This window comes from Saccopteryx bilineata, chromosome 11 (genome assembly GCF_036850765.1).
Source record: "Saccopteryx bilineata isolate mSacBil1 chromosome 11, mSacBil1_pri_phased_curated, whole genome shotgun sequence".
Lineage (NCBI taxonomy): Eukaryota > Metazoa > Chordata > Mammalia > Chiroptera > Emballonuridae > Saccopteryx > Saccopteryx bilineata.
Window position 1 is genome coordinate 31,921,424 of NC_089500.1, and position 15,981 is coordinate 31,937,404.

At 43.6% G+C, this 15,981-nt stretch overlaps 1 protein-coding gene across 5 annotated transcripts in view; it reads right to left on the reverse strand.

The window, feature by feature from the left end:
- Window positions 1–15,981, reverse strand: part of FHOD3 (formin homology 2 domain containing 3) — a 482,415-nt gene that overhangs the window by 177,118 nt on the left and 289,316 nt on the right. For all 5 annotated transcript variants that reach the window (XM_066246735.1, XM_066246736.1, XM_066246734.1 and 2 more), the window contains exon 6: window positions 12,315–12,409. In XM_066246735.1, coding sequence (XP_066102832.1) covers window positions 12,315–12,409 — 95 coding nt within the window. The remainder of the gene's footprint in view (window positions 1–12,314; window positions 12,410–15,981) is intronic.

A 15,981-nucleotide genomic window follows, 5' to 3' on the forward strand; every position in this document is an offset into this window, starting at 1 on the left:
AAGCCCTTCCCAGGGGACAGCCCCTTCAGTGAGGGGGAAAGTCGGCCATTCAGGCTCAGAGCTGATCCGGCCACCCTTCTGGGTTTCCCTGGAGCTGAAAAGCTGTGTGACATCGTTTGGGTTCCTGCTAACACCAATGATCCCACTTCCCCAGGGCTGGAGGAATCACACTGAGGCTCTATGTTCAGCCTCTGGGCCACATGTTACCTACGTTTCATGGAATTACCTTCTAGGAATGCTAGTATTCTATTTCAACACTCCATTTTAATCAAGTATGTTTGATATTGTTTTAATAAAATGCACAGCGAACTGAAAGTGCATAGCAGGAACCAGAGAAAAGCCCTTGGTACGAGGGGAAGACCTCCAGGTGTCACCTGCTGTGCTTCTCAGACACATTTAGCACATTTTAGGGGCGCCTGGGTCGAGCTCCTCTTTCTACTGCAGCTCTCAACTCTCTGTTCTTCCTAGACACAAAACAGAGGCCACGCGTCCTCAGAGGAACAGAAACGCCTCTAACCCAGCGATGTACCACTTGTCAGGCCTGAGTCGGGGACTAAGCCTCCAGATTGCATAATGACTCAGGGCTCCAACATCCCCCTCCGGCCAGGAGGCTGGACTGGAGGGTGGCTCGATGGTACCCACACGGTGCTCTGCTGTTTGTTGTTGTTTTTGTTTTCATTTTCTGGGTCAACCCACAGGGGAGGTATGGACTCAGCCTGCACAGAACCCACTGTCTAGGTTTTAGATAAAATGTAACCACCAGATGTATGGAAAAGGAATAAAAGGCAATTTTCCTCAATAATTTTGCACTTAAAAGCAAACTGGAGCTCCCTGCATGTTTTATTGTACTTAGAGAAACCCAAGAACTATACTTAGCAGGTCAAATATGCTGCTTATTAAGTAGAAATAAAAGTATTCCCAAAAAATTTCCAAATTTCTACTCCTCTTCTAAAAATTCAACAACCGTAAAAAGAAAACAATTTCCAAACCTCAGGATTTAAATTACAAAGGGGATTAGAAAAACATGTTTCATTCTATTTGTTTCGTTCTCCACAAGAAAAGCATAAATACATGTTATAGAAGTGGATGCTGGTTATTAAAACTGAATTCAAAATTGGTGAGATAACTTGATCTGCAAAGCTTTGCCACTGTTTACACATTTACCAGAAAGAACTAAGATTATCTGAGTATGTTAACAACAACAGAAAAATTCAAGTATCTCAAGATACTTACCTTTCAGAAGTTCTCAATTAAACACTTTATTCCAATAACATACACTTAAGTCCAGAATTCCTGTGCAACAAACTCAGATTAGGCTGTCAAGTCTTTGTAACTGGTCAGCCAACAGTCTAATAGACACCTCAGACTCAAATAGCTCCCCCCCCCTTCAAAGGCACTGTCAGCAAAATGAGGTAGGTCTTATTGGAAATAAAGTACAGTATAGGCCCCAATGTGTTACCTGGCACAGAACTCTGGGCCTTGGCTTTCAGGTGTTCCTGAAGGAGGGATACAGACACCAGGATTGGCACATCTGCCAGGACAGGAGTCACCAGCACCAAGTCTGTGTGCTATGGCCACAGGGTCTGGGGGTGGACTTGCTAATGACCCGATGAAATGGACAAAGAGAGCCAGCTTTGTGATTAATGTAGCAGGCCAAGTGCAAGGCTGGGAACCTCTTGGGTAGGAAATCTTACAGAATACAGCAAACTATTTAAAAATAATTAAAACATGTCAAAATAATAAATAGTGCTACAAATGAACATTTCTTTTTTCTGTTGAGATAAAATTCTTGGGGCTTAGCTGGGAGTTTCTTTAAAGCACAATGACTAAAAGTGGACAAGACCAGAAAACATCCACTTCGCTAACTTTCCCCGAAGCTATTCATTGTAATTATGAAGCATGAGGTAACATAGGCCCATAGGTACCATAAATCCATCCTGTTACTGTTAACTAAGGGATACCAGGAACTGCACTGAAATACTGCCCTATGGAATATCGTGAAGGAGGGAAAACCATCAAGGCTGGGTACTCTTCCAGTTAGTGACATCCCTATTTCCGGATGCAAAACCTCATGTTCTATATAACTTGTCACACAGCTAATTTCTGGAGGAAGTCAAAGGAAAACATGGGCAAATTGATTCTTTCTTCTCTACTACAAGGAACCCATCTTTAGCTCTTGTCCAAAAAACTTAATAAGCCTTGGGAAAATATGACAAATATTCTTTACCAAGCAATCATAAAAGTAAAGGAACTTTCTTAAATAAATAACCAGCCCTGGAAACATGACAGTGGACAACTGAGCATCAGGTATGGTGAATGTGCTGTTAGCAAGAGTCGAGCAGCCAGCTCACATCTCGTCAGATAGATGGAGGAGGGAGGGCAGATGAGCACAGGCAGGTGAGCACAGGCAGGTGAGCACGGGCAGGTGAGCACAGGCAGGGGGGAGAGGCATGGGGGTGGCGGCCAGCAGCCTGGCAAAGGGAGACCTAGCCTTTAGCGCCATTCTGGTTTATCAACGAGCCTCTTAAGGATCAAGGAACCACCAACCGGCTCCCTGAGTGGATTAGAGAAACTATTGTCCCAGCCCTGTGGCTGGAGACCCATCCTGGACCATGGGGTCCCCTCAATATGTTAGTCCCTATAAACTCTGGCCCGAACCTCTGGTCTCTTTGACATCTTCCTGAAACAATGACTGGCAAAACTCTCCCCACCCTAGTTTTTCTTCCACTGAGATTATCCTCAAATGGGAGTGGGGGAGATGGACAACCATGAAATCAAATAAGTGAGAATTAGCTTTCTGAGTGTAATAGCCCAATATTCGGTAGAATAGCAATCAATAGTCCTAAAGCAGAAGCTGGCTCTTTGTATCCACAATGCCTCTAACACAAATATTATAGGCTATGCCATTAAAACCCATAGAATTAAAAAATTTTGTAGGCATTAAATATTATGTTTCTAAAATATTGTAATAAAACATAAAAATGCCTGATATATATTTTTAGTTCACTATATAAGAAAAATTTAAAGAAAAACTGAAAAGAAATGTCCAAAGTTAAAAATCTTTATACCAAGGTAGCACTTCAGATGATTTTTACTTCACTTTTTTGTAGTTTTAAAGATTTATACAAGAGAGTACATTACTCTTATAATCATAAAAAAAATCAGTAAAAGTTTTAAAAGGCTATTTTTTAATATCTGATTTCATATTACACCAATAAATTACAGTGTTTTCTCCTCAACTTGTTGTCGCAACTACATCATGAAAATGACTTTTTATTTTTCTTCTTTTCCAAGTGAGAGGAGGATAGAGAGAGAGACAGACTCCCACATACCCCCTGACCAGAATCCACCTGGCAACCCTTGTCTGGGTCTGATGCTCTGCCCATCCGGGGCCATGCTCGCATCCAAGCTATTTTTAGTGCCTAAGGCAGAGGCTTAGCACCTGTGCCTATGTGCTCGAACCAATCGAGCCATGGCTGCAGAAGGGGAAGAAAGAGAGAAGGGGGAAGAGGAGGGGTAGAGAAGCAGATGGTTACTTTTCCTGTGTGCCTTGACTGGTGGTAACTGAACCCAGGACATCCACACACTGGGCTGATGATCTACCACTGAGCCAACTGCTAAGGCCATAAAAATGACTTTTAATCTAAATTTATATGAATAATATACATATTAATTCAAGTAATTTGGAAATATTAAACTCAAAAATGCAGTAGAATTCCTTGGTTGAGTAGATCCATGGTATTGAATATATTCATAGTGTTTTTCAATCAACAAAATTAGACCTCTGGCTTCTACTTAGAAAGCCACAAAGAATGTCAACTCCAAACCTAACAATAAGAAAAGCCAAATAATCATTAAAATCATAACTTTTGGGGAGTCCATTAGAAACCTGAGGTTTCGGGGCAACCCACAGTCTGAACTCTAAGGAGCAACAGCTTGCATTCCACCAGGAAAAGATGAGACACCAAAATGGCCCGTCTGAAGCAGAGCAGGGAAGGAAGGTAGAGCCTCCAGACCATGCAGTAAGAGAAAACACAGATAATAGCTTTAACAAATTGCAAAAGGGTCTGACCAGGCAGTGGAGCAGTGGATAGAACATCAGACTGAGATGAGGAGGACCCAGGTTTGAGACCCTGAGGTCACCAACTTGAGCACAGGCTCATCTAGTTTGAGCAAGTCTCATCAGCTTGAGCCCAAGGTTGCTGACTTGAGCAAGGGGTCACTCAGTCTGCTGTAGCTCCCTGGTCAAGGCACATATGAGAAAGCAATCAACTAAGGTGCTGCAACAAAGAATTGATGCTTCTCATCTCTCTCCCTTCCTGTCTGTCTGTCCTTCTTTCTGTCTCCATCTCTGTCACCAGAAAAATAAATAAAATTAAATTTTAAAAAGTGAAAAATTTTAAAAAGGCCTGGACTTTAGCATGGACTACCGTAAGAATATGGAACTCCCAGGAACTACAGACATAGAGAAATTCAGCATCCGCTTGCCAGTGCTCTCCAATGACCTTGATGCCACTCATGAAGAAGACCTAGGGGACAGCTAGAGACCTAAAAACACCTCCCCATAGTGCAGGCCTGTGTGTGGACAGATTACCAGAAAAGCAGCAACAACCCCCCCAGGAGGAAGGGAGCAGCCACCAGCCCACCTGGAAAGGCGGAGAACCACACACAGCCTCCTCCTCTGTGAGACAAAAGCCATGAGCCACAGGAAGGGGCCGAAAATCTTGTTGTCCTTGCAGCACAGGTGGTGAAGGGGGGGGGGGGGGGAAGACTACAACTCCTGGGGCAGGGGCAGAAAACCTAGATTTTTTTCAAAGTCTTCTGCTACCAAGGGAAATACAGGATCGTGGAGACTGCTTGGCCACAAGACCCTGCTAAAGACTAATGTGGGCCAGAAAGGACAGAGCAAGCCCAGGCCAGCATCCCCAGGCGAACAAGCACCAAACGACAGTAGCTTGTCACTAAGAAAGGAGCAGAGGAATAGAGAGAGACCCTCCCTAAAGCTCAGAGTAAGAAAGGAACCATTGACAAACATTCTAGCAAACCGGCACTCACTCTAAGCACAAGAGAGTGCTTTAAGAAGCCAGGCAACTGGTGGTGCACTGAAGACGACACAGCAACAACAAACCCAAACCCAGATCCACACAGGAGCGGACTGACAACCAACCGCTCCCCTCTAACATCTCAGAATTACAGACCTGCCCATTTGTAGACACTGATACCACTGACCTCAGTCCATATCGACCTCCCTCTTCATGACATCAAGCTTTCAACCAAAAATTCCAAGATGTACAAAAGAGCAAGAAAGCCCCCAAGTTCCCACCTTTGCTGTCAAAGAAGCAAAGCAATCAACAGAACCAGCCTTAGATTTGACTCAATGTTGGAACTACGTAATTCAATTGTTAATATGTTAAAGACTCTACTGGACAGGCGAACACCACACATGAACAGATAAGAAGTTTTGGCAGAGGCAAACTATAAGAAAGATCCATGGAAATGCTAGAAATAAAAAGCACAATAAAAGCCATGAAGAATGTGCTTCCTAAGTACACAGCTGAGCAAAGAATCAGTTAACTTAAATAATATGTCAATATACACTGCCCAATAAAAACAATGAGGAAAAAGAAATGAATAAAAGTTTTACCTATGCAAATCATATTCTTTTTTTAAATTTTATTTATTTTTTATTTTTTCTATTTTTCCGAAGCTGGAAACGGGGAGGCAGTCAGACAGACTCTCGCATGCGCCTGACCGGGATCCACCCAGCATGCCCATCAGAGGGTGATGCTCTGCCCATCTTGGGGCGTCGCTCTGCTGCAATCAGAGCCATTCTAGCACCCGAGGCAGAGGCCACAGAGCCATCCTCAGTGCCCGGGCAAACTTTGCTCCAGTGGAGCCTTGGCTGCGGGAGGGGAAAAGAGAGAGAGGAAGGAGAGGGGGAGGGGTGGAGAAGCAGATGGGCACCTCTCCTGTGTGCCCTGGCCAGGAATCGAACCTGGGACTCCTGCACGCCAGGCCGACGCTCTACCACTGAGCCAACCGGCCAGGGCCGCAAATCATATTCTTTATGTCACTGAAAACATTAAAGCCTAAAACTTTCCTTTCCTGGACAGAAGTCAGATGTAAAACCTTAAGCATTCTATTGATGATAAAATGATTCCAGTGAAGACATACAATCTGTTTCCCAATGTGAAGACACAGAGATTAAAGGACCTTGGAAATAATGTGACTTAAATGATAGTATAACATGTGACCTGTTATAGTGAGAATGGGAGTTCAGATAATTATGCTTATCAAGATAGAAACTTCATTTCATTTTGTACATTTAGACACATCAATTAAAAGGATTCTTCATAACACTATTAAGAATTTACAAGGTAGGCACTCAAACTATTCAAAGTCAAAATTAGTAAATCTTGAGACAACGGAGAGAATAGAAGAGTTGCCAAAATCTATAAAGAGTTAACTACCCCAATTTTCAGAAAAAGATTAAAGAGGAAGTCTAAACATCATATCCCACACTTTACTAGATCCATTCTTGATCTCTGGCAATATGCTCCAGATGATCAGGGGATGAGTGTCTCATGAGCACTTAGAAAAGACAGGAAAACACTGGGACCACCGGTTTCCAGGTGAGCTGGTCCTGGCCCCTGAGCACATCTTCTTTTTTAACAGGTAAGAGGTTGGTGGACTTGTGGAAAGAGTTGTTAGCTCACAACACTGGGCACTTCTATGCCGTTACAATGCTCAGTGTTATACATATTCTTCCTTATCATGATTACACTTTATAGATTATTATCTCCATTTTAAAGATGAAAAATAATCTACCCAAAGGATCACACAGGTAGGCTTGACCCTAAAGCTCTGCACTTACCACCAGAGGCAGTATAACTTGACTTCAGGAAGGCCTGTCAACTCAATGGAGAAACGAGAGCGCATGGTCACAAAGTTAGGTGTCTTCTCGCCGACTGCACCAGGTGATCCGAGCATGCCTGGACTGATCGGTCTCAACCTGCAGGCTGCACTGGATTATTATGCACCTCGCCTCTGCCGACATTTTGGTCAATGACACAGAAGTTCTGCTTATTAAATTTATGTTAAATCAAACCAAGATTAACAGATTAATATGATGAATGGCCAAAGAAAAATTCATGTAATTATCTTGGGGTTGGAACTCTGGCCTGGAATCAAAGGGAAAGCCCTGCCTTTAGGTGACAAACAGCCGCAGAGATGCAGATGGGGAGAAACTGGCAAACCCGGCCGTGTGAAAAAAACCTGGGAGGTTAGTGGAGTCTCAGTTTGATTTGAGCCGGCACCCAGAGCGGCTGCTGAGAAGCCCTAATGAATCAGAGGTGGGATCTGTGGAGGAAAGATGTGGTATCGGTGTCCCAGGAGGCTGCCGCATTGCTAGTCTTTGTACAGGACGGGCAGAAAAGTTAGTAACCTGTATGATGAGGAATCACAAATTACGTACCCAAGAACTACCTGTGGAAACCATTGCTTATAGCTTGGACAGGATAATGTAGCTGCCTCTAAAAACCCAACTTCCATGGAGAAGCGAGTGCGTGGCTTCAGAAGGCAGTGCGCAGCATTTGTTCACGACAGAGAGGTAGATGCAGGTCCCAGTAAGGAAGGCTTTCCGCCGATTCCGGTGTCTAACAATGGCGGCTGGCATTAATTATCAGGACTGGCTGGCGAATGTCAGCAACACCTTCAGCAAGACTTTGTCACCTCTCCAAGACTGGGATTTTGTGATTTTATAGTATGTATCTCAAAAAGCACTTCAGATCTCATCCACACGTGGGTCATCGAAGTACCTTACACAGCAGTGACATGCCAGTGACTCCGAGATTCAATGGCTCACCAGCCAGCACTTCCCTCAGCACCTGGCACCTTGGATGCATCTGCTGAGCTCTCCTTGGGGACCCTGCCTTCATCTCAGAACCAGCGCATTGAAGCCTTCCTGCTGAGGAGCTCCAATTTCCAACTTCTCTCCTCCTATCAGAATCCTAGCTGCTCAGATTCAAAGCTGCGACCCCCGTCTTTGATTCCTGCTCATATTTTTCCATATTCAGATATCCAATCCTAGAAAGCTATTCCTCAAAAGGTCTCCATATTTCCATTATCCTCTGTCCAATGTGACTCTTGACCTGTCCTCATCACCTCACAGGTTTGATACTGCTCTAGCCCTTAGCTTCCTATCCCTGTCCATTTCTCCCCCTCTGCCACTCCATCTGTACAGCATATGTTACTTATCACCTTCATCACCTTACTGTCCTAACAAGAAATGTCAGCAGTGTCCCCAGTGTGTGTGTGTGTGGGGGGGGGGGGGTGCCCGCGCGCACACGTGAGAGGGAGAGAGAGAGAGAGAGAATGGCTCTCTGATGTGTGTAAGAGTATGTGGAGGTATGTGTCTGAAAGCAGGCTGTGACCAGGGCTTCCCTCAGCTCCGGTGGAGTAGCCCTGCTGGCGCTGGGCATAAGGGAAGCATGGCTAACCTCACACAGGTACAAAGGGTATCTAGAGATCTGTGATCAGCAACCTAGGGCACAGCTGGAGGAGTTAGTTTCAATGGGGCTGACAGAATACTAGAGAGAACAGAGAGAGCCGTGGTGGATAGCACCACAGACAGGGAAGAAGAAGTTAGGGGGTTCCTAGGGCCTCCCCCATGGGACAGAAGGGAATCCATAGACACACAGAGAGACAGATGCCTTGTTAGAGTGACAAAAGGCTGTGCCATATAAGCTGAAGCATCTTACTCCAATTAATTAGACTTCCAGATGTAGGAAGAGAAAAAAACTTCATGCCATGTGAGAAGTCACGGGGTGGGCATCTGCTTGTTACCGCTGACTGTGGAATTTAAAGGTGGACTTTGGTAAATAGAATAAAACACTTTATTGAAAACACTTTTTTCTTTCTTTTAAAAAGTAATTATTGGCTGCAAACACATCATTTTGTCCTCTATGAGTCTCAAATATCTGCAAATATGCATTGCATAATGACCCTCTGGCAAACTGCAGAAGCCCAGCCTGTTGCCTTTCATGGAAGGAAAAATGAAGAATTATGAAGACAGGATGACAAGGTTTCCCTAACCTGGGTTTCCTGATCAACTCTGTGCCTATTTAAGGTAAAACCACAGGATCTTGAGGTAAACCATTTGGGTTCTGATAAGTCTGATTCTTAGTCAAAAGAAAGCCTGTAGGGCCCCTGGCTTTTCTGACTTCTTAACTGCATCTGAACTGGGAAAACCTCTTGTGGCCATACTGCCAAATTTATATGTTTAAGGAAGGAACCGAGGCTACCTTCTCGAAGCCTAAGGGCCTGAGGTTGGTGCATCCTCTCTGCTCGCAGCTTCCTCGCTACCCAGATGGGGTGGGGGGGCGTGTCAGGGACACCCTGTAGGTTTTGTAAAGAAGAGGTGATCCCATTAGAACTGCTCTGAGAACAAACTCAGTAGCTGCTGCCATTGTTGACTGCTGGCCACAAGCCTGACACTGAGCACACCCTGCAGTGTCACCTGACGTCACAATGCGTGAACACAAGCTGCGCTGTGGGGCATCACCCATGGTCCCCTTCCTAACACCATAGCCACAGGGTTGAGGTTGACCCTTGGCTCTATTATCTGGAGCCAGAGACTACTATGGACCTTCCTTTGGGAAAAATGGAAGATGGAGACAAACACCAGCACTGATCCTGAACTGCTGCCCCAAGAAAGACGCCAATGTCCCAGCTCAGAGGGCCGGAGGGCAGACGCCCAGGGTCCCGGACACTGCACGTGCCACAGAAGGAGCCCGGACGCAGAATTCCTACATACTCATTCTTGAGGGCTTTTCATTTGACGATTTCTTCATGGTATTTAGAAATGCAATAAGGATTTTCCTGTGTGTCCCTTTTTAGTTGTTTTCCTTACAGAATGATTCTAAAAAAACTCGACGAGATGCTGTTGCAACAGGGAAGACTCCGAGTCTTCTCCGATCCCCTGAGCAGACAGGTGCGTCCGGTGAGAGCTGTTTCCTTTCGTTTCTCTCCCCTTTTCCCTACCCCCCGCCTGTGGTCTCTGCTCTCATCAGATCCCATCGCCTCCCTTCTCTCCTTTGTGTCTTTCCTCTATGTATCTTCTCTCCGCCTCCCCTCTCTGAGGATCGGCTAAAAAATGGTCACTGATCCTACTGGAAACATACAAGGTGTTTTTTTTTGTTTTGTTTTGTTTTGTATTTTTCTGAAGCTGGAAACGGGGAGAGACAGTCAGACTCCTGCATGCGCCCGACTGGGATCCACCCGGCACGCCCACCGGGGGCGACGCTCTGCCCACCAGGGGGCGATGCTCTGCCCCTCCGGGGCGTCGCTCTGCCGCGACCAGAGCCACTCTAGCGCCTGAGGCAGAGGCCAAGGAGCCATCCCCAGCGCCTGGGCCATCTTTGCTCCAATGGAGCCTTGGCTGCGGGAGGGGAAGAGAGAGACAGAGAGGAAGGAGGGGGTGGGGGTGGAGAAGCAAATGGGCGCTTCTCCTATGTGCCCGGCCAGGAATCGAACCCAGGTCCCCCGCACGCCAGGCCGACGCTCTACCACTGAGCCAGGGCTAACATGCAAGGTTTTAATTTGGTATAAACAGGGCTGACTGTTGGTGTTTTTGGTGTTTTATTGCAACCATAATACAGCTATAAAGATTTCTTACTTCAGCCATGACATGTACCAAACGTCCATTTCTATGGCAAAATCTCCTTCATTTCCCTGGCTTTGGGGGTCCTGAGACCCTCCAGAAGCCGCGAGGGGGAAGCAGTGCCAAGCGCACGTGGGGGCTCGGGAAGGCTCCAGTGGAAGGCAGGGAAAGCCAGAACACACCGAAGCAGGGTGCGAGATATAAATCTCCCCCCAGCCTGGCTCGGACGAACCAGTGCGCTCGCGGTTCCGCTCAGCTTCTAAGGTCACCCCAGCCGTTTATAAATAGAGTAAGCGCCATTTTCCATAGAAAACAAAGCCACATAAAAAAAGAACGTTTTCAGTCTCCTGAGAAAAACTATGGCTATTTTTGCTATGAAATGAGGAAAAATTCCATTATCAATAATATCAGGAAAAAATACCTTGAGAGAAGATGTAAGGGTCAACCTGAGACCCCACGGGCACGGATACCAGGGCCATTTACAGAGGGCAGGCCCTCCCACCCATACAGGGCTCAGTCACCAGGGATCTACAAGTCTAAAAAAAGGCACAGCCTCAAGCGAGATCTGTTCTTGACACAAAGTCAGATCAGGGCTGGGCACTCCTGAAGCCCAGCAGAGTTCTTGAGAAGCAGAAGCTGTGAGTGAGGCAAAGCCAAACGATATGGCTCCCACCAGGAGCATGGCACGGGTGCATGTAACAGCTTCCCAAAGTAGCGTGACAGTGAATGCAGGGATGGGGACCTCAGGGCTGGCCATGTGCTCTACAGGGGCCCCCGGACAGCTATGTGGATTCTGTGACCTGCTTATGTCAGGTTCAAATCCCCTATCCAGGCCCGTGACCCTCCTCTCCCTAACTCTGCTGCCACGACAGTCACCCTGAGCTCTTCCATGATGCCCTGCCCCACTTCAGCTCAAAAGCTGACCACAGTCCAGCCTCAGTTTATTTGCTCCTGCTTGGAAGAGGATCACTTCCTCCTCTTTCTTCTACATCCCAAGGATTAGGCACAGCACTACCACAGTGCGAGGGCCTCACAGCCAAGGCACGGCTGGCAGACATGTGCCAATCCCCATGGAGGAAATCAGATAGAGTCTCATATCTAAGCATTATTTCTCCAACTACAAGATGGGGATTACATCATTGGCTTCATCATGATCTCAAGCGGGTTAAAGGAGACAATGCTTGTGAAGCAACTTACTATGGTGTCTGTTGTCTGGTACATCTTTCATAAATGTTGATTACTTTCATAATGGTAGAGCTGAAAGGCAGTTTGAAATTCTTTCATCCACATATAGGAACATGCATATACATCTGTACAACATGTAAATATGTAACAATGTATATGAAGATGAAATACAGCAGGTAAGACTGATGCTATAGTTATGATATAAATTTTAAATTAAACATTAAAGAACCAGAGGTGCTGAAAGCATTTTGACCAAACTTAAAAGAAGAAAACTGAAAAGGCATTAAAAGCATACACCCTTGCAACGTGACTGCGATTTTAAATCTATAAAACAGGAGTCCTCATGTGTACTGCGACAAGGCTGGAACCCAGTTGAAAAGAATTTCTTTCTGCAAAACCACCTCAGTCGGGGTAACAGAAAGAAGGGTGTAGGATACCAAAACCAAGGTCAGCCAGAGTCTTCTCTTACCTTTGACCCAGTGAGAGTGTATAGCCACTGAATGGTTTCATTGTGGTTTATTACTCCGTTCATCCCATCCACGTATAACATGATCTGGCCCAAAGCTACAGAGAAGAGAAAGAAGCAAGGAGACATTATGGTTGTCCATGTGAACATATTTTTCAACATATATTATGTCAGTTGAGGGTTTCATACTTTAAGGACACAGCAGGTTAAGAACCAAATGTGAAGAGAATGCCTGGGCCCTGAAATGAGCAAAATCTCATTTCAGAGGGAAAAATGTTGACCGCAGCAGAAGAAACAAGGGCTATTCCTGGTGTCTGGAGGATACAATTAAGGTACCAATCCAGTGATTGCTGTTTCTCTGTGTCTTGATGTATAACTGCATGTTTTTATGTTTCTATATCTGTGCGCAGTCCTAGACAGGCAAAGATATCCACACGATGGTGTCTGGGTCGTGGCTCCTGCCGAGGCCAAGTGGACAGAAGTCTCCAAAAGCAACCTGTCAAGTTGGCCCAGCCTGTGGCCAGGCAGGTCCCGGAGGCTGCAGAAACATCCCTAGCCAATACTATTTGAATCCTTTAGATAAAAGATACACATGTATTTAAATATTATTCATAATTCCTTTCAGAGATTTTCAGATGGTAAAATGTCAGAAATCATGAAAAATATCATTTTTCAGATACAAAGTCCTAAATTCTTAGTCAAGAAAAATACAGTCACCATATTTGCCATTATCAAAAAGAAAATCCAAATGTTATTACTATTAAAAAATATGTTAATTCTATTGTTCCTTTAACATCAAAATAACCTAGATAATGAGCAGAACAACATACTCTAAATAAGTGGGCTCCCTAAAATCATGTCTGGTCTCCTAAGTCTCATTTCACCCATAATTAATTGGCATGGCATTGACGTTTTTAGGCAACACTTTTTTTTTATGGTAATGGTAGGACACCACATTTTAGAAAACTGGAAAACACAGAGGAGTGAAGTGAAAATAATTCATAATCCCATAATTTAAGTCAATCATTCCTAATATATTAATGTATTTTTCTTGCATTTTTTTCCTCTGAGGCATTTCTCACAAGTTTATATGTAGGTTGTAGGAAACAGTCTATATACAAAATGGTGTTAGTTGAGAAAAGTAAAACACAAACTAGTGAGTAACACTAATTCCAAGTATACAAATATATGTGTGATATTAGAAAATCATTATTACCCTACTCAACAAAAGATCAGATAACACAACCATATAATCATTCTGAAAAAGAAATTATGCTCCTAAATAGATAAAAGCTCAAAAAATTTTTAAAAATTAATTAAACCTATCCTTGATACAATAAACAGCATATTTTGGGAAATAACAGACTCTTATTTTATGTAATGATGAAATTCATATTGAAATCAGGAATCATTTAAAAATGAAGCCTTATGACCTGATTATTTAACACTGCTCTAAAATTCCAGCCAAAATTAATGACAAGAAAAATGGTAAGAGGTAGTATGATTGGAAATAAATACATAATACTGTCATTTTTTTGCATAAAATATCATAGACTCAATATAATATTCACCTATAGACTGTATAATGAAGGCATCATGATTACAACTACTTCTCATCTGGATGAGAAATATGTATGTTACATAAAAAGAAAATCAAAGTTTGATATAAAAAGATTATAAGATAAAAGGACATATGACAACAAATATGATAAAGGTTCAAAAATGTATAAATACTACTACAAATTGATTTAAAAAAAAATACTAAATGCCAAGAGAAAAAAGAAAGCCAAAAGTATTTCATAAGAGAGACAAGCTAGTTTACAGTAATACACAAAGTTGTTTGTTCTTACTCTAATTGAAGAAATATAAATTAAAACAATATTGAGGTAGTTTTACTTAAGTTGTCAAAGATCATTTTAAAAGAAATGATTAGGTTATTAATCGCTAGCGAGGTTCAACAGGTAACTTTATACATCACCAGTGGTGCGGCAAACTGGTACAAATCCTGTTTTAAGACTACTTAGTGCTATAATTGTTTTTAAAATACTACAGTACATATTTAGTGCCTCCTGTGTGCCATGTTCTGAGGAGGGACTTTATACATGTTATTAATACAACAGCCCTACTGTGCAGTGGCAGCTATTATCCCCACACGAAAAGGAAATACCTGAGGCTCTGAAAAGAGGAAATGTACCCCCAAGCCCTTTGAGCCCACCTCCGGCCAGGACGAGCAGACTCCTCTGTACCCACACTGGAGCCGAAAGTCCTCTCCAGGTTCCTCCCCTAGTCACTGTGACTGGAGGATGCTAGGATGCTATCCTAAGGAAATAACCCTATGTTAAAGAGGCCTGACCAGGCGGTGGCGCGGTGGATAGAGCGAGGTTCGAGACTCCGAGGTCGCCAGCTTGAGTGCAGGCTCATCTGGTTTGAGCAAAGCTCACCAGCTTGGACCCAAGGTCGCTAGCTCAAGCAAGGGGTCACTCAGTCTGTTGAAGGCTTGCGGTCAAGGCACATATGAGAAAGCAATCAATGAACAACTAAGGTGTCGCAATACACAACGAAAAACAAATGATTGATTCTTCTCATCTCTCCATTCCTGTCTGTCTGTCCCTGTCTATTCCTCTCTCTGACTCTCTCTGTAAAAACAAAACAAAACAAAACAAAACAAAAAAGGGGGGGGATGATACAAAGGTGCTCAATTAAGCGTCATCTACAATATCAGAATATCAATTAAAACCTATAATACTTATCATAGCTCTAAAATTCAGCATACACAGTAATTTACCAATGCTAGGTCCTAAACTGCGAAATGTTTATAATAAAAATTAAAATGTAGAAAATTATGAATAAAAATCACATAATTCAATTAAACACAAAAATCTTCATGCATGGAAGGAAAGGAAAACCACAATATATTATGCATTGTGATAGTGTGTGTGTTCTTTGGATGTATTTTTTCCTATTTTCCCACTTTTCCATTATGAGCTATTACCTCTAGAATAGAAAAGTAAACTAATAGAGGAAAGAGAACAAAGTAAGACTGTATAATGCCGAATGTTAGGTGCTTTTTTTGGTTTTTAGAATTTTTTACTAGCCGTGTACCCCTCCCAGCTCTGAGAATTCAGCACATCCTGCCCCATTTTCGCTTTCCCCCCTTTCTTTCCTCCTCTCCCTTCCAAACCAACTGGCAAATCCCCAGGGAGGGGGGATTTACACTACAGTCCTCCCATTTGAGTGCCACTGTTGAAGAGGTAGGTGCTGGGAATATGGGCAGGGAACACTTTGTAAATTATATGATTGTCTAACCACTGTGCAGTACACCTGAAACTAATGCAAAATAATACTGAATGTAAGCTATAATAAAATTAAAAATATTTTAAAGAAGCAAATCTAGAAGCAGATTTAACATCTTCTTCTACAGCAGCCTAATAGCACAGAGAGAAACACGACAGACTCATCAGGCTGTGGCAGGTACATCCCCCGGACCTTCTCCCCAAGGCTGACTGGCAGAAATGACGCTCTTCATCCTAACCTCTCGGAGCCTCTAGACTGCAGAAAGCCCAGGAAACCAGGACACTGCTACAAAAAAAGGAAGGCAACGTAAGATTTATAAGGCAACTTGAATATTGTTTTCTCTTTATGATGTTTCTCTCCAAGATTCTATTAACTG